Source organism: Mauremys mutica, chromosome 4 (genome assembly GCF_020497125.1).
Source record: "Mauremys mutica isolate MM-2020 ecotype Southern chromosome 4, ASM2049712v1, whole genome shotgun sequence".
Classification (NCBI taxonomy): Eukaryota; Metazoa; Chordata; order Testudines; family Geoemydidae; genus Mauremys; species Mauremys mutica.
The window spans coordinates 109912113-109934766 of NC_059075.1; the positions used below are offsets into that span (position 1 = coordinate 109912113).

At 42.2% G+C, this 22654-nt stretch overlaps 1 protein-coding gene across 1 annotated transcript in view; it reads right to left on the minus strand.

The window, feature by feature from the left end:
* Positions 1-22654, minus strand: part of LOC123369009 (mucin-5AC-like) — a 61431-nt gene that overhangs the window by 17255 nt on the left and 21522 nt on the right. The window contains exons 22-35 of the mRNA XM_045014388.1: positions 21949-22087; positions 21731-21844; positions 21296-21475; positions 20477-20716; positions 19485-19641; positions 18740-18868; positions 17933-18077; positions 16758-16801; positions 16460-16657; positions 14479-15000; positions 4534-14382; positions 4108-4334; positions 1424-1598; positions 987-1237 (exon numbers count right to left, since the gene is read on the minus strand). Of these exons, the coding sequence (XP_044870323.1) occupies positions 987-1237; positions 1424-1598; positions 4108-4334; positions 4534-14382; positions 14479-15000; positions 16460-16657; positions 16758-16801; positions 17933-18077; positions 18740-18868; positions 19485-19641; positions 20477-20716; positions 21296-21475; positions 21731-21844; positions 21949-22087 (12370 nt within the window). The remainder of the gene's footprint in view (positions 1-986; positions 1238-1423; positions 1599-4107; positions 4335-4533; positions 14383-14478; positions 15001-16459; positions 16658-16757; positions 16802-17932; positions 18078-18739; positions 18869-19484; positions 19642-20476; positions 20717-21295; positions 21476-21730; positions 21845-21948; positions 22088-22654) is intronic.

Consider the following 22654-nt stretch of genomic DNA (forward strand, 5'->3'; position numbering starts at 1 on the left):
GTGAGTGCTGGTTTGCACCATCAGGGCAGAATTGGCCTTCTGCTGTATATCTGTGCCCCTTTGTATTGATTTTTTGCACACAATATATGAGTTTGCATCAGACAGAAGTCCCCCAGGAGCAATGCATTTCCACACCAGCCCTTACAAAAAACTGTGTCTTAATCGGATCCAAAACCAGAATATCTTGCTTCATTCACTTGCCTCAATAACATATTCCATGGGTTTGCGTCTCGTGCTAGAACTCATAATCTAATCTTACATAAGAATATAAGAATGGCCCTACTGGGTCAGACCAAAGGTCCATCTAGCCCAGTATCCTGTCTTCTGACAGTGGCCAGTGCCAGGTGCCCCAGAGGGAATCAACAGAACAACTAATCATCGAGTGATCCATCCCCTGTCGCTCATTCCCAGCTTCTGGCAAACAGAGGCTAGAGACACCATTCCTACCCATCCTGGCTAATAGCCATTTATGGTCTCGCACTCCATGAATTTATCTAGATCTTTTTTTAACCCTGTTATGGTCTTGGCCTTCACAACATCCTCTGGCAAGGAGTTCCACAGGTTGACCATGCATTGTGTGAAGAAATACTTCCTTTTATTTGTTTTAAACCTGCTGCCTATTAATTTCATTTGGTGACTTTACTCTTATACTTTACAATACCACATGTTCCCTAGTTTTTGAACTTCTTCACTCTTGGGAATTTAACTCTGACAAATGCACCCGCCTCTTTCATAATTTTCTATTTTTCCAGTAAGGATAGCTCTAGCTCCCTAAACCTTCTATTATATGTTTGCTTCTTGAAAATTGGCATAATATTTTTTATCCTATGATGCCTTCTGCCTAAGCATTTCTGTGCTATAATGAACACAAATGCCCTCAATATTTCACATGAGGTTCAGACAAATGCCTGTACACCTTATTTCTGTTTTGCTGAAATAGGAAACTAATAGGAACACTGCAAAAACTTTAAAGAATTATATTTTACCTTATTAGCCATCACTCCATTATAGAGTTCACGTGTCAGCACTACCACTGTGTGCTTGTAGTAAACAATAATGGACTGAGGACAGGAAAGTCCATCTTCCGCATCGCAGAAGTAATTGTCAATGTCAACACGGAAGTTGTCATATTTAGGGGTAATCTGCTTCACCAGGGTATATGTGCAGTTGTCAAGGAATGTGTAATAGGTTCCATCGAATGTAATGTAGTGAGGGTCACCCCAGCCACTACAGACACCTGGTAAAGAGGAAAAATGTAGATGCTAAGACTGAAATAAGTTTACAAGAAAGAATTTAGAAAATTAAGCCAGTAACACAATCTTCTAAATAGCCCTGGAACCATGAAAAACAAATCCTCATATATTCTATTTAAGTATTTTGTGTATTTTCAGCGATGTTCTTCCTTAATTTAGTTGTCACTTACATTCACATTCATAGTGGTAGCAGCAGCCATCCTCACTGAAGACCTTTACTGGTGGGTATCCGTTGGCGCAGGTAATTTTCTTTACAGGTGGGCATTTCACTTTCTGTATAACAATTTTGTTATTGCCCTCGCAAGTTGCAGTGGTACAGTTGGATATCTTCCATGTTTCACCTATCTGTTTAAAAAAAATGTGGTGTCACAAGAGCTTACAATTAGGTTTGGACTTTATTCAGATTTTTAGTTCCAAAATGTTATGATGCTTACAGTGTTTGGGGGGTATGTTTCTTATGATATATTTCTTCTCTCTAATGTTTGAATCCATGTTTTGGAAATGTTGGTGACAATTATTGTGCAGTACATTTTACACTACAAATAGATGAGCAGGTAGTGGCACCGTTTTTGCTGAAACCTTCTAAAACAATTCAACCCAAAGCAGCTAATCAAAGAAAATGTTGAAACTTATAAAAAACTGAAAACAGACAGTTATAATGGAAAGGGTTATGCAGCCTTGTCTACAGGAATTTGTTCTGCTCTGCCTTATGACAGTGATGAACTGCCAAAATATTAACAACCGGTTCCCTCCTCCTCACCCCAGGAGGGGTCATGCCCCCCCCGGGGACTCCTGCCCCATCCAACCCCCCGTATTCCTTGACAGCCCCCCCCCAGGACCCATGCCCCATCCACCCTCCTTCCCTGTCCCCTGACTGCCCCTTGCCACCCCATCCAACCCCTTCTCTCATTCCAGTCGGACCCGGACCCGGATCCGGGGACAGGAGCTGAGCTGCGCCATGCCGCCCGGCCGGACCCGGACCCGGGGGCCGGAGGCCGGGGCAGGAGCCGAGCCGAGCCGCGCCACGCTGCCCGGCTGGACCTGGACCCGGGGGCCAGGGGCCGGGGCAGGAGCCGAGCCGCGCCGCCCGGCCGAGGTCGGGGCCGGACCCGGGGTCCGGGCAGGTGGTGAGCCATGCCGCCCGGCTGAGGTCGGGGCCAGGCAGGTGCCGAGCTGCGCCGCCCGGCGAGGTCGCAGCTAGATCTGGGGGGCAGAAGCTGCGCTGCGCTGCCCGGCCGAGTTCGCTGCCGGACCCACCCGGGGCGGCCAGGAGCCGCGCCGTGCTGCCCGGCGAGATCGCAGCTGGACCCGGGGGGCAGGACCCGCGCCGTGCTGCCCGCCGAGGTTGCAGCTGGACCCAGGGGGCAGGAGCCGCGCCGCCCGGCCCCAGAGTCCCGCCATGACCTCACCGGGCAGCGCGGCGCCTGGAGCCCTTCTCCCGCTGGCACCCCCGCCCCCCGGCCCAGCTCACCTGGTGGAAGGCGCTGCTTCCTTCTCAGCCCTCCCAGGCTTCCCGCGCGAACAGCTGATTTGCGGGAAGCTGGGGAGGGGGAGGAGAAGCCGGAGGAGCTTCAGAAGAGGAGGCGGAGTGAGGTGAGCTGGGGCTGGGGGAAGGGTAGAGAGCTGCTAGAGCTTTAGTTAAATTTAAAAGCCTTTTGGAACTAGTTGTCCCTCCAGGAACAACCGGTTCTAAAGGGGCTTCTAAATTTAACAACTGGTTCTAGCGAACCGGTGCGAACCGGCTGCAGCTCACCACTGCCTTATGATAATATTCCTACTACTTTTGTGTCTATGGCAAAAGAAAACCTTAAGATTAAACCCTGGCAGTATGGCGCTCCATGGCAATGTACCATTTGGTGTTCCAAAGCATAGTCAGGTTTCTTGGACACACAGTACCACGGGAATACTGAGGAGGACAGGGGAAGCTCTGTAGCTTCTCTGAGTCCCCTAAATCTGGACTGTGGCAAGGGGAGGGGAGTTCATGACCCTACACATTTCCTCACAAAATCCTTGTAGATGACACCAGTGCACCAGTGCATGCACAGAATTTCCATTATTTTTCATATGTGAGTCTCTGTTGAGACTCAGTCAGTGTAAACTTAAATGAGCAACAAAGCCTGGAGATCTCCACTGCTGTATACATCAGAAATGGAGTTGTCAGTCAGGAGAGGAGCAACCCATTTTAGCATGAGAGATCTCTCCCCAGTGATGATCAGAGTGGGGAGGAAGTGACATCCTCCCTGAAACTCCCACCTATACCAAGGCTGTAGAGGTAATTTTTGAAGGTGTCTTTTAACCCAGAGGAATCATATTGCCCCTTTGCCCTTGCAACGTGTATGATACTACCGCCAAAGGCCATCATGAGAAAGACTGAGAGCTTGGGTTATGCAAAGGGATGTTGGTCAAGGCAAAAGGGAGATTACCACACCGAAAGCATCTCTGTGGGTTACAATGTAGAGTAGGCCCAGAGACACAGAGTTTTCCACACTATCTTTAGCATACTCAAGATTTCTCAGTCCAGTGTAGAGCTATCATACCCAGGAGTAAGAGGCAAGAGGCAAGATTGGCCATTACTGAATGGAGAGAATAAATAGCTCTCCGCTTCATTTGCAATAAAAATATTTTGGAAGATTAATTCTCTTCGAAATTTGCAGATACCAGGTTGCACAAGTTAACTGGTAATATTCAGACTAGCATACAAGAGTTTTATACCAATTTTGCACATTCTCTACCAGAAGAATTGTTTAAAAAAATATGCAGTCTTTCAGTTTTGAATAATTTATAATGTCCTTTCCTGCAAGTCCCATTAATATTAAAGGTATTTTCAAGACTGTACAAGATAAGAGACTGATACCTTTCTGGGCGGTTTAGCATCAGGACACTCAATTTTAGTGGTTGAACTAACTGTTGTAGTGGGAGTCATAGTTGGTATAGATGTTGAAGTTGTAGGTGTAGGTGTAGTTGTTGTTGCTGGAGTTGTTGATTTACATGGTCCCTTAAATCGCTCCACTGAACACGTTTTACTACAAATGGCATAAAAATTACATCCATCCTTGTCTATTTCATTGTAAATCATTTCACCTATAAAAAACAACCATTAGAATACACAAAATACAAAATACAAAGAGAAAACATGAAATAATCATTGAAAAATCTGCATTAGTTCAATTTGACTGTCAAATTTTAATATAATTCCAATCTGTACTGTAATTAAAATATCTCCTAAAAATGATGTAAAAATCTGTTTTAAATATATTCTAATGAATTGTTAAAGACTTACCAGATGCATAAACAGCATCCTCAATTTGGCAAAAGCAGTGAGTAGTTCTCATGGTTACTTCTGTTGTTCCTGTTTGTGTACTTGAAATAATTGGAGTGGTTACTTGTGTGGGCGTAGTGACTGGAGGTATTTCAGCAGTGGTAGACTCTGGTGTTTCTGTGCCTGGTGGTTTAGTAGAAGTTGTGACTTCAATGGTGGTTTTTGTGACTGTAGTTGGTGGTGTACGTATAGTTGTGGTTGCAATACTTCTGGTTGTGGTTGGGCAGGTAAGGTTTTCTTCACAGCACAAAACACGTACCTCGTAATTCAAACACATTTTAAATTTACCGATTTGATCCTCATTTTTGCACATCAGCCCAAAATTGACATCGCACTGCACAATTTGACCAACCTCATTGATGCTTATGTCTGGGTGGTTTTCTGCCCTACACTCAATATTTTCAGGCTTTTTGCAGATTTTCCCTCCTGCTGCCCTTATGTTGTTATAGGTTTCAATGTCTCCTTCTTTAGGTCCAGAAGAGGGAAAATCGACATCAAACCATTTGGACCATGTGCAAGTTGGTTGACAACTTGTAGTTGAGGAAGTGGTTGTTCTTGGAGTTGTGGGTATTGCTGATGTTGTGGGGATTTCTGTGGTAGGCAGAGTGGTGGTACCTGTTGTGGTTGTGCTTTGGGTTGCTTCACTAGTTGTGGTTTCTACGGAGGTGGTAGTTGGCAGTGTTGTGGAGATCGTTGACATTGTGGTGATTTCTTTGGTAGGCAGAGAGGTGGTGCCCGTTGTGCTTCTGGTTGTTGTTTTAGGTGTAGTGATTGGAGGTGTTTCAGTCGTGGTTGTCCCTGGTGTTTCTGTGCCTGGTGGTTTAGTAGAAGTTGTGACTTCAATGGTGGTTTTTGTGACTGTAGTTGGTGGTGTACGTATAGTTGTGGTTGCAATACTTCTGGTTGTGGTTGGGCAGGTAAGGTTTTCTTCACAGCACAAAACACGTACCTCGTAATTCAAACACATTTTAAATTTACCGATTTGATCCTCATTTTTGCACATCAGCCCAAAATTGACATCGCACTGCACAATTTGACCAACCTCATTGATGCTTATGTCTGGGTGGTTTTCTGCCCTACACTCAATATTTTCAGGCTTTTTGCAGATTTTCCCTCCTGCTGCCCTTATGTTGTTATAGGTTTCAATGTCTCCTTCTTTAGGTCCAGAAGAGGGAAAATCGACATCAAACCATTTGGACCATGTGCATGTTGGTTGACAACTTGTAGTTGAGGAAGTGGTTGTTCTTGGAGTTGTGGGTATTGCTGATGTTGTGGGGATTTCTGTGGTAGGCAGAGTGGTGGTACCTGTTGTGGTTGTGCTTTGGGTTGTTTCACTAGTTGTGGTTTCTACGGAGGTGGTAGTTGGCAGTGTTGTGGAGATCGTTGACGTTGTGGTGATTTCTTTGGTAGGCAGAGAGGTGGTGCCCGTTGTGCTTCTGGTTGTTGTTTTAGGTGTAGTGATTGGAGGTGTTTCAGCCGTGGTTGTCCCTGGTGTTTCTGTGCCTGGTGGTTTAGTAGAAGTTGTGACTTCAATGGTGGTTTTTGTGACTGTAGTTGGTGGTGTACGTATAGTTGTGGTTGCAATACTTCTGGTTGTGGTTGGGCAGTTAAGGTTTTCTTCACAGCACAAAACACGTACCTCGTAATTCAAACACATTTTAAATTTACCGATTTGATCCTCATTTTTGCACATCAGCCCAAAATTGACATCGCACTGCACAATTTGACCAACCTCATCGATGCTTATGTCTGGGTGGTTTTCTGCCCTACACTCAATATTTTCAGGCTTTCCGCAGATTTTCTCTCCTGCTGCCCTTATGTTATTATAGGTTTCAATGTCTCCTTCTTTAGGTCCAGAAGAGGGAAAATCGACATCAAACCATTTGGACCATGTGCATGTTGGTTGACAACTTGTAGTTGAGGAAGCGGTTGTTCTTGGAGTTGTGGGTATTGCTGATGTTGTGGGGATTTCTGTGGTAGGCAGAGTGGTGGTACCTGTTGTGGTTGTGCTTTGGGTTGCTTCACTAGTTGTGGTTTCTACGGAGGTGGTAGTTGGCAGTGTTGTGGAGATCGTTGACGTTGTGGTGATTTCTTTGGTAGGCAGAGAGGTGGTGCCCGTTGTGCTTCTGGTTGTTGTTTTAGGTGTAGTGATTGGAGGTGTTTCAGCCGTGGTTGTCCCTGGTGTTTCTGTGCCTGGTGGTTTAGTAGAAGTTGTGACTTCAATGGTGGTTTTTGTGACTGTAGTTGGTGGTGTACGTATAGTTGTGGTTGCAATACTTCTGGTTGTGGTTGGGCAGTTAAGGTTTTCTTCACAGCACAAAACACGTACCTCGTAATTCAAACACATTTTAAATTTACCGATTTGATCCTCATTTTTGCACATCAGCCCAAAATTGACATCGCACTGCACAATTTGACCAACCTCATCGATGCTTATGTCTGGGTGGTTTTCTGCCCTACACTCAATATTTTCAGGCTTTCCGCAGATTATCTCTCCTGCAGCCCTTATGTTATTATAGGTTTCAATGTCTCCTTCTTTAGGTCCAGAAGAGGGAAAATCGACATCAAACCATTTGGACCATGTGCATGTTGGTTGACAACTTGTAGTTGAGGAAGTGGTTGTTCTTGGAGTTGTGGGTATTGCTGATGTTGTGGGGATTTCTGTGGTAGGCAGAGTGGTGGTACCTGTTGTGGTTGTGCTTTGGGTTGCTTCACTAGTTGTGGTTTCTACGGAGGTGGTAGTTGGCAGTGTTGTGGAGATCGTTGACGTTGTGGTGATTTCTTTGGTAGGCAGAGAGGTGGTGCCCGTTGTGCTTCTGGTTGTTGTTTTAGGTGTAGTGATTGGAGGTGTTTCAGCCGTGGTTGTCCCTGGTGTTTCTGTGCCTGGTGGTTTAGTAGAAGTTGTGACTTCAATGGTGGTTTTTGTGACTGTAGTTGGTGGTGTACGTATAGTTGTGGTTGCAATACTTCTGGTTGTGGTTGGGCAGTTAAGGTTTTCTTCACAGCACAAAACACGTACCTCGTAATTCAAACACATTTTAAATTTACCGATTTGATCCTCATTTTTGCACATCAGCCCAAAATTGACATCGCACTGCACAATTTGACCAACCTCATCGATGCTTATGTCTGGGTGGTTTTCTGCCCTACACTCAATATTTTCAGGCTTTTTGCAGATTTTCCCTCCTGCCCTTATGTTGTTATAGGTTTCAATGTCTCCTTCTTTAGGTCCAGAAGAGGGAAAATCGACATCAAACCATTTGGACCATGTGCATGTTGGTTGACAACTTGTAGTTGAGGAAGTGGTTGTTCTTGGAGTTGTGGGTATTGGTGATGTTGTGGGGATTTCTGTGGTAGGCAGAGTGGTGGTACCTGTTGTGGTTGTGCTTTGGGTTGCTTCACTAGTTGTGGTTTCTACGGAGGTGGTAGTTGGCAGTGTTGTGGAGATCGTTGACGTTGTGGTGATTTCTTTGGTAGGCAGAGAGGTGGTGCCCGTTGTGCTTCTGGTTGTTGTTTTAGGTGTAGTGATTGGAGGTGTTTCAGCCGTGGTTGTCCCTGGTGTTTCTGTGCCTGGTGGTTTAGTAGAAGTTGTGACTTCAATGGTGGTTTTTGTGACTGTAGTTGGTGGTGTACGTATAGTTGTGGTTGCAATACTTCTGGTTGTGGTTGGGCAGTTAAGGTTTTCTTCACAGCACAAAACACGTACCTCGTAATTCAAACACATTTTAAATTTACCGATTTGATCCTCATTTTTGCACATCAGCCCAAAATTGACATCGCACTGCACAATTTGACCAACCTCATCGATGCTTATGTCTGGGTGGTTTTCTGCCCTACACTCAATATTTTCAGGCTTTCCGCAGATTATCTCTCCTGCAGCCCTTATGTTATTATAGGTTTCAATGTCTCCTTCTTTAGGTCCAGAAGAGGGAAAATCGACATCAAACCATTTGGACCATGTGCATGTTGGTTGACAACTTGTAGTTGAGGAAGTGGTTGTTCTTGGAGTTGTGGGTATTGGTGATGTTGTGGGGATTTCTGTGGTAGGCAGAGTGGTGGTACCTGTTGTGGTTGTGCTTTGGGTTGCTTCACTAGTTGTGGTTTCTACGGAGGTGGTAGTTGGCAGTGTTGTGGAGATCGTTGACGTTGTGGTGATTTCTTTGGTAGGCAGAGAGGTGGTACCCGTTGTGCTTCTGGTTGTTGTTTTAGGTGTAGTGATTGGAGGTGTTTCAGCCGTGGTTGTCCCTGGTGTTTCTGTGCCTGGTGGTTTAGTAGAAGTTGTGACTTCAATGGTGGTTTTTGTGACTGTAGTTGGTGGTGTACGTATAGTTGTGGTTGCAATACTTCTGGTTGTGGTTGGGCAGTTAAGGTTTTCTTCACAGCACAAAACACGTACCTCGTAATTCAAACACATTTTAAATTTACCGATTTGATCCTCATTTTTGCACATCAGCCCAAAATTGACATCGCACTGCACAATTTGACCAACCTCATCGATGCTTATGTCTGGGTGGTTTTCTGCCCTACACTCAATATTTTCAGGCTTTCCGCAGATTATCTCTCCTGCAGCCCTTATGTTATTATAGGTTTCAATGTCTCCTTCTTTAGGTCCAGAAGAGGGAAAATCGACATCAAACCATTTGGACCATGTGCATGTTGGTTGACAACTTGTAGTTGAGGAAGTGGTTGTTCTTGGAGTTGTGGGTATTGGTGATGTTGTGGGGATTTCTGTGGTAGGCAGAGTGGTGGTACCTGTTGTGGTTGTGCTTTGGGTTGCTTCACTAGTTGTGGTTTCTACGGAGGTGGTAGTTGGCAGTGTTGTGGAGATCGTTGACGTTGTGGTGATTTCTTTGGTAGGCAGAGAGGTGGTGCCCGTTGTGCTTCTGGTTGTTGTTTTAGGTGTAGTGATTGGAGGTGTTTCAGCCGTGGTTGTCCCTGGTGTTTCTGTGCCTGGTGGTTTAGTAGAAGTTGTGACTTCAATGGTGGTTTTTGTGACTGTAGTTGGTGGTGTACGTATAGTTGTGGTTGCAATACTTCTGGTTGTGGTTGGGCAGTTAAGGTTTTCTTCACAGCACAAAACACGTACCTCGTAATTCAAACACATTTTAAATTTACCGATTTGATCCTCATTTTTGCACATCAGCCCAAAATTGACATCGCACTGCACAATTTGACCAACCTCATCGATGCTTATGTCTGGGTGGTTTTCTGCCCTACACTCAATATTTTCAGGCTTTCCGCAGATTATCTCTCCTGCAGCCCTTATGTTATTATAGGTTTCAATGTCTCCTTCTTTAGGTCCAGAAGAGGGAAAATCGACATCAAACCATTTGGACCATGTGCATGTTGGTTGACAACTTGTAGTTGAGGAAGTGGTTGTTCTTGGAGTTGTGGGTATTGCTGATGTTGTGGGGATTTCTGTGGTAGGCAGAGTGGTGGTACCTGTTGTGGTTGTGCTTTGGGTTGCTTCACTAGTTGTGGTTTCTACGGAGGTGGTAGTTGGCAGTGTTGTGGAGATCGTTGACGTTGTGGTGATTTCTTTGGTAGGCAGAGAGGTGGTGCCCGTTGTGCTTCTGGTTGTTGTTTTAGGTGTAGTGATTGGAGGTGTTTCAGTCGTGGTTGTCCCTGGTGTTTCTGTGCCTGGTGGTTTAGTAGAAGTTGTGACTTCAATGGTGGTTTTTGTGACTGTAGTTGGTGGTGTACGTATAGTTGTGGTTGCAATACTTCTGGTTGTGGTTGGGCAGTTAAGGTTTTCTTCACAGCACAAAACACGTACCTCGTAATTCAAACACATTTTAAATTTACCGATTTGATCCTCATTTTTGCACATCAGCCCAAAATTGACATCGCACTGCACAATTTGACCAACCTCATCGATGCTTATGTCTGGGTGGTTTTCTGCCCTACACTCAATATTTTCAGGCTTTTTGCAGATTTTCCCTCCTGCTGCCCTTATGTTGTTATAGGTTTCAATGTCTCCTTCTTTAGGTCCAGAAGAGGGAAAATCGACATCAAACCATTTGGACCATGTGCATGTTGGTTGACAACTTGTAGTTGAGGAAGTGGTTGTTCTTGGAGTTGTGGGTATTGGTGATGTTGTGGGGATTTCTGTGGTAGGCAGAGTGGTGGTACCTGTTGTGGTTGTGCTTTGGGTTGCTTCACTAGTTGTGGTTTCTACAGAGGTGGTAGTTGGCAGTGTTGTGGAGATCGTTGACGTTGTGGTGATTTCTTTAGTAGGCAGAGAGGTGGTACCCGTTGTGCTTCTGGTTGTTGTTTTAGGTGTAGTGATTGGAGGTGTTTCAGCCGTGGTTGTCCCTGGTGTTTCTGTGCCTGGTGGTTTAGTAGAAGTTGTGACTTCAATGGTGGTTTTTGTGACTGTAGTTGGTGGTGTACGTATAGTTGTGGTTGCAATACTTCTGGTTGTGGTTGGGCAGTTAAGGTTTTCTTCACAGCACAAAACACGTACCTCGTAATTCAAACACATTTTAAATTTACCGATTTGATCCTCATTTTTGCACATCAGCCCAAAATTGACATCGCACTGCACAATTTGACCAACCTCATCGATGCTTATGTCTGGGTGGTTTTCTGCCCTACACTCAATATTTTCAGGCTTTCCGCAGATTATCTCTCCTGCAGCCCTTATGTTATTATAGGTTTCAATGTCTCCTTCTTTAGGTCCAGAAGAGGGAAAATCGACATCAAACCATTTGGACCATGTGCATGTTGGTTGACAACTTGTAGTTGAGGAAGTGGTTGTTCTTGGAGTTGTGGGTATTGCTGATGTTGTGGGGATTTCTGTGGTAGGCAGAGTGGTGGTACCTGTTGTGGTTGTGCTTTGGGTTGCTTCACTAGTTGTGGTTTCTACGGAGGTGGTAGTTGGCAGTGTTGTGGAGATCGTTGACGTTGTGGTGATTTCTTTGGTAGGCAGAGAGGTGGTGCCCGTTGTGCTTCTGGTTGTTGTTTTAGGTGTAGTGATTGGAGGTGTTTCAGCCGTGGTTGTCCCTGGTGTTTCTGTGCCTGGTGGTTTAGTAGAAGTTGTGACTTCAATGGTGGTTTTTGTGACTGTAGTTGGTGGTGTACGTATAGTTGTGGTTGCAATACTTCTGGTTGTGGTTGGGCAGGTAAGGTTTTCTTCACAGCACAAAACACGTACCTCGTAATTCAAACACATTTTAAATTTACCGATTTGATCCTCATTTTTGCACATCAGCCCAAAATTGACATCGCACTGCACAATTTGACCAACCTCATCGATGCTTATGTCTGGGTGGTTTTCTGCCCTACACTCAATATTTTCAGGCTTTTTGCAGATTTTCCCTCCTGCTGCCCTTATGTTGTTATAGGTTTCAATGTCTCCTTCTTTAGGTCCAGAAGAGGGAAAATCGACATCAAACCATTTGGACCATGTGCATGTTGGTTGACAACTTGTAGTTGAGGAAGTGGTTGTTCTTGGAGTTGTGGGTATTGCTGATGTTGTGGGGATTTCTGTGGTAGGCAGAGTGGTGGTACCTGTTGTGGTTGTGCTTTGGGTTGCTTCACTAGTTGTGGTTTCTACGGAGGTGGTAGTTGGCAGTGTTGTGGAGATGGTTGATGTTGTTGTGACTGGAGTTCTTTCTTGTGTTGTTTTAGTCACCTGTGTGGTTTCTTTAGTTGTACTTGGTGTTCCTTTAGTCGTTTCTATTTGTACAGGTTCGGTTCGAGGTGTATTAGTTGTCCTTATATGGGTAATAATGTTTTTTGTGGTTGCTGTTGTCCTGGTTGTTACTGTCATTGTTGTGGCTGGGGTGGTTGTTACTGTCGTTGTTGTGGCTGGGGTGGTTTTTACTATTGGGGTAGTGGCTGGGGTGGTTGTTTCTATTGTGGTAGTGATTGGGGTGGTTGTTAATATTGTTGTGATGGTTGCTACTGTCGTTGTAGTTGTTGGAGTCGTTTTTACCATTGGGGTAGTGGTTGGAGTGGTTGTTCCTATTGGGGTATTGTTTGGGGTGGTTGTTAGCATTGTTGTTGTTGTTGTTGTTACAACTGGGGTAGTGGCTGGGGTAGTTGTTACAGTTGGGGTAGTGGCTGGGGTAGTTGTTACAGTTGGGGTAGTGGCTGGGGTGGTTGTTCCTATATAGGTAATGGTTGGGGTGGTTGTTACAATTGGGGTAGTGGCTGGGGTGGTTGTTCCTATAGGGGTAATGGTTGGGGTGGTTGTTACAATTGGGGTAGTGGCTGGGGTGGTTGGTGGGCATGATACAATTACGTTTTGGCAACATTCAATTTTGATCTGGTAATTATAGCAGATTGGTGGAAGTTGATCCTTGTTATAACATATCAGCCCTTTTGTTTTACTGCATATTACATTTTGCTCCAGCTCATTCAATGGTGTGTTAGGGAATCTTTCTGCTCTGCATTCCACAGCCTTTGGAGCTTTGCATACTTTGTATCCTTTGGCTCTTATATTCTTAAATGTATCGAAATCTCCATCATTGATAGCAGACCCTGGGTAACTTATATCATACCATTGTGACCATTCACATAGTTCTTTAATACAACCAGCAGTTGTTAGAGAAACAGTTGTCACAGCTGTTGTAGTTTCTGAGATTGTGGTTATTGCTGGAGTAGTTGTTGCTGTTATTGATGATGTAGGTTTTGTTGTTGAAATAGGTGTAGCAGTTGCAGCCATGGTAGTTTCAGTAGTTGTTGGTGTAGTGGTTTTATTTACTATTGTGGTAAACTCGGTGGTGGTGGTTTGAGTATTGGTTGGTGAAGTAGCTGTAGTAGTAAAAGTGTCTGGAATTGGTGTTGAGATTATTGGAGTAGTGGCTGATATTGTAGTAGTAGTTTGAGGAGTTGTCATGGTTGTAGTACCTGTGGTTGTTGTAGTTTGTGTGGTTGTGACAGTGAAAGGTGTAGTTGTGACTGTTGTAGTTTCTATGCTGGTGGTGGATGACTGTGTAGTTCCTACTGTTGATGTAGTTTCTGTAGTTGTAGGAGTCAGTGTGGAAGTTTCTGTTGAAACAATGGGTGTACCTGGAGTAGTTGTAGTTTCTGTGGTTGTGGTAGTGAAAGGTGTAGTTGTGATTGTTGTAGTTTTGATAGGCGTGGTTGTTAAAGGAGTAGTTGTTTTAACTTCTTTGGTTGTGGTTTCTGTTGTGGTGGTGGTTGAAGGTGTAGTTCTTGTGGTTGAAGTTGTAGTTTCTGTAGTTGTAGGAGTCTGGGTGGAAGTTTCTGTTGAAACAATGGGTGTGCCTGGAGTAGTTGTAGTTTCTGTGGTTGTGGTAGTGAAAGGTGTAGTTGTGATTGTTGGAGTTTCGATAGGGGTGGTTGTTAAAGGAGTAGTTGGTTTAACTTCTTTGGTTGTGGTTTCTTTTGTGGTGGTGGTTGAAGGTGTAGTTCTTATGGTTGAAGTTGTAGTTTCTGTAGTTGTAGGAGTCTGGGTGGAAGTTTCTGTTGAAACAATGGGTGTGCCTGCAGTTGTTGTTGTTTCTGTAGTAGTGGATGTGGATGGGCAATCATCACAGCACAATACTTTTATTTGATAGTTATAACACATTTGGAGCACTCCTTCCTGATCTTCATTCCTGCAGACAAGTCCAAAGGATACATTGCACTGGACAATTTGGTCAATGTTATCAATTGATTTTTCTGGGAATTTCTCGGCTCGACATTCTATATTTTCAGGTTTGCTGCAGATCACTTTTCCTGCTGCTCTAATATCATCATATGTTTCAGAATCTCCTTTATTGTCCAGGCTGGGAAAATGGACATCATACCATTCAGACCATTTGCATTTTGGTTTACAAGGTGTTATGGATGTGATTTCTCCTGTAGTATATACAGTTTCTGTTGAAGGGCTAGCAGTTGTTTCAGGGATTGTTGTTGATGGAGCTGTGGTTCCAAGAGTTGAAGTTGACACACTCGTTGTTTCTGTGACTTGAGTTGTTGAAGGAGTTTTGGAGGTCATGGTACTTGTTGAAAGAATAGTTGTTTTAGGTTCTGTGGTGGTAGGTAGTGCTGTAGTTGTTGAAGATATACTGGTTACAGTAGTTTCTGGAGTGGTTGTTTTTGTGATGGGTGTTGTAGTCTCCACAGGTGTTGTGGTAGCAGGAGTTGTATATTCACATGGTACAAAGGTACAGCATAAGATTTTTATCTGGAAGTTGTCGCAGATCATTTGATGCTGATCCTTATTATAACATGTTAGTCCCATTGTTGTACTACATTCTACTTTTTGCTCTAGTTCACTTAATGGTGTGTTAGGGAACTTCTCAGATCTGCATTCAACAGCCTTTGGAGCTTTGCAGACTTTGTATCCTTTGGCTCTTAAATGATCAAATGTGTTGAAATCTCCACCGTTGATCCCAGACCCTGGATAGCTCACATCATACCATTGTGACCACTGGCATACTTCACGAACACAGACTGATGTAGTTGGTGTCACTGTGGTTAAAAACCAAAAAGAATGAAAATTTAGTACAAAACCTTCAATTTTAAATGAAGAATAGTAAGAAATTCAAGCAAATATTCTCCTTTCTATTATACCAAATAGACTGAGCGTGATGTGAGCTATCAGCTGTAGGAAGAGGGGCTTGTCTAGGCACTTGACAAAGGGCATGAGCTAGTATATTGAGCTCAAAAATATATCCATTTATTAGGCTAGTTAAATTATAATAAATATCCATTCAAATAATGAAAATAATTGCAACATATGAATTTGCTGGTATGCCTGGATTTATCATTTCCAAGGGCATGTCCATTATTTCTTGTGATGTGCTAGGATAAAAAGTAATTATGAAAATTTCAAAAACAGTTGCCTAAATTACACATGCATAATTCGCACACTTGGGGAAAAACATCTTTGCATAAAATTTTCCATGTTGTGCAGCATGTTTGCACCTTCTCATGAACATTAAGGCCCTGACCCAAAGCCCACTGAAGCTATGGAAAGCTATGGAAAGACATAGTTGAATTCAGTGAGCTTTGGAATAGGCTGCATATGCACTTAATTTATTTGTTATATAAATTTACTGCTCATCAACATGTCACATTGCTTGCACTCCTCTCTATTTGTTCATAGAACAATTACTGCAGGGTTGAATCAGGGGTATAAGTTTCCTTATGCTGCCCTAATGTGCTTCAAGTCTGTTTGTAAGGGACCATCTCTTGGGTGGAGAGAGTAGTTCATGCTCCTTGCTGATTCAATGCAGGCCTCTCTGAAACTTCTGAAAAGTTGCCAGTTAATGCCAACTATGCTGGCAGTTTCTGTGATGTAGCACTAAGAACTATACTAAAATGATTAACTAATCTCATGTGTGCTACCAAACAGCCATCAGATGGTCATGACTTTCAGGCATTACCAATCTGGGACAGATTGAACCAGAGATCTAGAGGTGAAACACATAGTATCTCAGTATTGCAGTCTGAGCTATCCATTTACTAACTGCATTTTCAAAATACTATGATACTGACTGGGATTTTAGGAGAAATTAGTCATTCTGCAATTTAATAAATGAATAATAGGGAATGATTCTATGACTGTGCAGATTACTAGCTGTGGAAATTTTCTATATAGCAGTTTAAAAAGAATGGTATAGAATCAGTTACTACAACAGTTTATAAAATACCCATGGGATTGTTTTCTAATGAATCTGTCTGAATTTGAGCAAAGATAATATCAAAATCATGCCCGGTGGTTTTATTTTCTATATTTTCATGTTTTAATTTGTTTTCTAGCTATGACCAAAACTATATAAAATATACAAAATGCAAATAAAAATAGGTCTTATTAGTTTTTGAGTTTCTGATCCATTTGTTAGAGTTATAAGCATGGCTTGGTAGGTAAATTTCACTCAACAGCAAGTAAGAGTACAGTGAGCTCATGTATTCATTAAAAATATACCTGTAGTGGTGGATATAGGTGTTGAAGAGGAAAATGAAAATGGTGTTGTGGTTAAGGGTGTAGAACATGCATAGACTTTTCTATCAATTGTTCCATTGTGACCACAAGTTGCAATGATACACCCGCCAATACCATCTGTAGTGTTGTAGATGACATCCTCATACTCATATTGCTTTCCATCATATGTGCAGTGGCATTCTGTAAACCAAAGGAGAATGTCATCATTAGATTTCCTGTAATATGGAATGGATTGTTCCAAAAATTTTATGTTCCGATAAAAGCTGCTTTGTCAACATACCATCTTCATCATATTCACACTTAATGCCATTCATTGTGCATTCACTGGGGGGGGAAAAAGAGAAAAGAAATATGGGACTGAAGATGCATAAAGGATAACCACATACATTTTACTGTTTTAACTGTTTCTGTTGCATTTATATCCCAAGGAACAAAATGAAGTTCATGGAGAAAAGTTGTGTGGGTAAGCTCAAAAAGACCTAGTCTTTCTCCAAGTCATGTTCTCATCCATCCTGTGATAGGAGGGCCCTGAGCTCTCAAACCGGTGCACTTTTGCTGCAGAAAGACAGGATGGGCAGGCTCCTTTCAATCTGCAGACAGGATTTGTAACACCATCTGTGCCTACTAACAATACCCTGCACTGCATCCCTTCCATGATGCCACAGAAGAAGGTTTTGGAGGCAGCAGGAAGGGATCCACTGACCACTTCCCCCCAGTGGATGGTGGTGGAGGAATTACTGTTGCTTTTAGGTTGAAATAGCTGCCAGAGAGTTTCTTTAGCTGCTCTGCAGCCTAGTGAGGAGGATTCCCTCTCCTCAGACCTCGATGGTACGCCTCTGTGAGAACACAGTCAGTTTACTCAGGCTGTGCACAAAGATAGGGATTTCTCACTTACTAATTAAGGGTTAAATTCAGTTACCTTTGTTCACACAGACTAACACTGTACTCCGCAAGTAGTCCTATTGACTTTGTGGAGTAACTTGCTATTCAGCATGAGAAGCATATCAGAATATGTCCCTAAGTAAATATCTGTGTAACGAAATCAGTTACAAAAAATAAAACATAAAAATACTGAAGGACTTTTCTAGACAGATACATGCCAGGACAATAGCAAAAACAAATGAACAGAATTAAGCTATAGAGCAATTTTAGATAATGATTTCAATAGTACCTTGTCAATTTGTTTCCTAAATGCAGTACAAAAAAGGTCTTTTTTTAAAGATAATACAGAATGTGCAATAAAACAGAGAAATATGCTTCAAGCAAATCACTCCAAAAGAAAGAATTTCAGATCATGATTCTTTCCCTTCCCAGTCCCAGAAATAAAAGTGGTTTATGTACTCATTAGTAATTTATGCACAGTAGGCACAAGACCAATTCCTGTTAGCAAACAATGGAGTTTAATGACTAGTACATTTTAGGATCCTCCTAAAATCCTCATACAGCTAAGCTTACCATGATTGACAGTTCTCTTCTGAACGAATGGGTGTTCCTGGCTTGTAATATTTTCCCTTGGTATCGTAACAGCCACACTTATCAACACACTCCATATCATCTTCATCAAAATAGGGCTTGTTCTCTGGACACTTTGGATAGCAGCCTGCAGTAACAAAGAGAGTTATGTTGACACTGGATCTCTTAGGGTACGTTTTCACTACCCGCCGTATCGGCGGGTAGCAATCGATTTCTCGGGGATCGATATATCGCGTCTCATCTAGACACGATATATCGATCCCCGAACGCACTCCTGTCGACTCCGTAACTCCACCAACCCGAACGGCGGTAGCGGAGTCGACATGGGGAGCCGCGGACATCGATCCCGCGCCATGAGGACGGTAGGTAAATTGATTTAAGATACTTCGACTTCAGCTACGTTATTCACGTAGCTGAAGTTGCGTATCTTATATCGATTTTCCCCCGTAGTGTAGACCTGCCCTTACACTGCGGGTGTCTCTAGACAACTATCTAAACCCTGCATTGATTTCTTTTTGAGGGGTGGAATTTCACCCTGAGTGACGTGATGCATATTGCTGCCATAGCATAAATTTCTCTCAGAGTTTAAATGCAATGATTTGGATTTTAATCCCAAAGAAGATCATGACCTCTTTAGAGAATTACACACAATTCAGAAAACTCCATAATCACTAATCTGGCTTGTACTTTCTAATAAAAATATTAAATATATTGAGAAGAAGGAATTTTAGTTTAGGAATTTTTAATTAGCTTTTATAAGTACAGTGAGATATATATAATGCATTTTACCTTCCAAGCCTTGTAACTCATGAAGGCATTTTCCACTTGGGTTCCTGCAGGTCTTCATACAAGGGGACCCACAAGGCTTGTAGTGCCACTCACATTCTCCTTGCGGGTTGTAGTAATCACAGAACAGAGCTGGAAGAGGGCAAAATGAGTGAAAATATTACATGTAACAAAATGTTTCTAAAGTGCTTCATAGCTATCCATATGTTGTGTACAAATCCCATAACACCAGCATAATTCTGCAAGTAGTGAACAGTAGTTATCCTGTTTCTAATTCAATATGATTATCTTACTTCTACAGTTGTATTGAGTTCAGTGATGTTAAAAAGCCTCTACAAGACACTGATAGAAAGCATAAAACTCAATTAACTGGAACGTACAATTTTCAGCTGCTACTATGCATTGCTATTTACTATTTACTTACACTGTGACAGAAAACATCTATTATCTATCTATCTATCTATGTAACTAGATAATACAGTAATTTAACAACTAATACAATCACTAGGGCACAGTTTTATTTTAATCATATCTACAATTGGAGATGTGTGGAGAGATTGGAAAAGGAAGTTTTGTAGATAGTTCTATTGATAATTTACTGTTTGCTTTGGGCTATTTTGCTATTTTCCAGATTGTAGTGCATCTCAGGAACAGTACTATACTCCTCTTCATTTCTTCCTATGTTTTTTTTTCCTTCTCGTTCTTTATTTCTCCCTTTCCCTCCATGAAGTTATGGGGTAATACTCACGACAGATAGATGGGGTTCTCCATGCAACACAAATGCCAGCCTCATTACATGCTTGAGCATATGAAGCTACCGCTGTACAGAAACATTCACAATCTCCCCCAGTGTCACAGGCACATGCATCAGTCACACATGCTTCATAATATTCATTTGGTTCAACCTGTTAGAAAAAGAATACATGACATTTAATTTTTGTTCCATGCACTTGTCATCTTGCTTTGCAATAGCAATTCCCTCTCCTCCTAAAATTTCAGTCAAATGTTTGAAATGGATGCCCTTCTTTTCTTTTTCTCATGTAACATCATTTCCTATAGCAATGGAACTACATGCAGAATAAACTATGATTTTGGGGAAAAAAGAGTCTAAGTTGGGGGGGGGGGGGAATTACAAGACTTTTTCTTTATAAACTCAAGTGCAGACATCAAGTGTAGGACATGCCTAGCATTAGTAATCATAAGAGAAGTGACTACCCTAACAGCTGTGGAATATTACAAGTTAATTGGAAAAAATAATATAATTAGATTAGTACATCCTATCACAACAATCGTCCTGTTATCAATTAAATGTATTATTAGAAGCTAATCCTGCTGGACAGAATAACACATCCTGTGATTGTCCCATATAAAAAGGATTATCTGATGACATCTGTACAAGTGTCACGTATTTCTTTGATGTACCAGCTTACTTGGCAAAAAGAGAAAATGAATCTCAGTGAAATTTCTCTGTAGTCCTCCTGGAATTAGCTATAAGTCCAGTTTGGTCTTAAAGGACCTGATCCAGCTCCCATTGAAGTCAAATCTTTCCATTGACTTCAGTGTGGAACCAAATCAAGCCCATGATGCTTCTTCCACAATCAAATGTACATATACATTAAAAAACAGGTAGCGCATCCTTATGTTTAGTGCAGGGAGTGGCAATGCAATGTGCATAACTAAAGTACTCTGTATATAATATAGTTCCTGCTTAGAAGGATTCCACCTGAGGATTTGCTATACCTGAGAGTGACAGGCAGAGAATACTTTGCTGTTGATTATGCTGCACTGCTTCTGGGCCCAAGAGTTCCTGTAAGGGTTTGCACGGCAAGGATCCTTGTTGCTCTTGGCATCTGGGCAAGTAGGAGACACCTTCCAGCTGTTTCCAAACTCCAGCACATCTCCTACCACAGACTGACTTCTGGTGGTAAAGTCATTAATGCCATTGCCGTCATAGTTCCCACACAGGCCACAGACCTGACCCTGCATAGAGAAACAAACAAACTGATGAGTGCTAATAAAATGTGTTTGCCAGCATCTGTGATTAACTGAAACTCTGACTTTTCAGATTTAATGTAGACTTTGGGTCTTCAGTGACAGCCTCACACTTTTCCCTGAAGATGCCTTTACCCAAAAATGTAGCCTTTTTTTTATTGTACTGAATCCTGTCTGAAGAAAGGAGTAAAGTAGACACATAATTTTGTTCTTAGGATTTTTTTTTAAAAAACAACAATGAATTAACTATTTTTATTTAATTTTGAATATACCTTAGTAATTACCTTTAATGAGTGTTCTGCTACTAGTTAGTTATGAAATCATTATGTAATTTGTGGACATGAATGATGTATTTAGAAGCAGCCTATCACTCCACTACATTCTGTCACTCTAAAGGATCTATTTTGGGACACCACCAAAAGGCTGAAAATATGCAATAGGAATTCATTCAATCTTGCAGTCGCAATCTTACTTATGTTTCACTGCACTTCCATTTTCTCCTTCAAGAGATAACGCCAAAGTGTATCCATAAGAGTTGATCCCAGTCACACAGCTTCTGAAACTCACCTTAAAATCTGGGCTGAGCTTGATGAATATGCTGGTTTTCTTATCCCACATGAGAATCAACCCAGTGTCGGTGTCAATCACCATGTAGATGCCCATGTAACGGACCTTGTATGGCACTTCCCCTCCACGGACCTTCTCTATCACTTCAAACTTTCCATCACTGAGTACCAGTTCATAGTTCTGAAATAGGAAGAAAAGCCAGTTAAAAAGCCAACAGATTTAATATATCCATAACTATCTGAATTATTCATAGAATTTCTTCCTAAGCTATAGCGCAATTGCTGGCAGCAAGTTTGGAAGTCTAGGAAAAGTTATGCTGTCTGATTGGATATTTTTACAGTGAGATCTACCTTGGACAATCTATTGTGTATCCTGCTCATGTCAGAGACCAGATACACATGTTCTTCCCCACAGTTTATCAAAGAAGCTACGCACCCCTAGGAAGACTTTAATGGCCTTTGAGCAGGTGGTCCCAGTGGTTCCACAGGGGATGTTCTCCGTGATAACTCGGAAGGTTCCAAGACTGGTACTGTTCTTACCACAGTAATCCTGAGAACAGGAGTGATAGTTAGTGTTAGTGAAGCAAGGTCACCACATGTAGGAACACAAGATACTTTTAGTGGTGTAATAATCCTAGGAAAGAAGCTCAGTACCTGGACCAGTGTGTATTCACAATCTCCACTAAAGCTGAAGCGTTTGCCATCGAAAGTAATGTAATGACCATCTCCATAAACAGAACAGGTTGCCAGGCAAGATTCATTGGTGCATTGCCACATTCTGTTTTTACAAGTGCTAGGAGGGAGAAAAAAGTCCAAATGTAACAAAAATACTTTAACATATTCATTTCTCCTTATATATCCAGATGTAAATTTGATTCAGAATTTGTTTATCTCCAGAATACAGTAACCCAGGGGTTGGCAACTTTTCAGAAGTGGTGTGCCGAGTCTTCATTTATTCACTCTAATTTAAGGTTTCGCATGCCAGTAATATATTTTAACGTTTTCAGAAGGTCTCTTTCTATAAGTCTATAATATATAACTAAACTATTGTTGTACGTAAAGTAAATAAGGTTTTAAAAATGTTTAAGAAGCTTCATTTAAAATTAAATTAAAATGCAAAGCCCCCCGGACCGGTGGCCAGGACTCAGTGTGAGTGCCACTGAAAATCAGCTTGTGTGCCGCCTTTGGCACACGTGCCATAGGTTGCCTACCCCTGCAGTAAACCTATGGTACTGGGAAATAGGGCTTACTCATGCTAAACAGTAATGCATTGTAGCCCTGGACCAACAGCACATAGACCCCATTAATTCCCAAAGATTAATTTATTTTATGATTAAATGGGTGATATGATTAAGAGCCA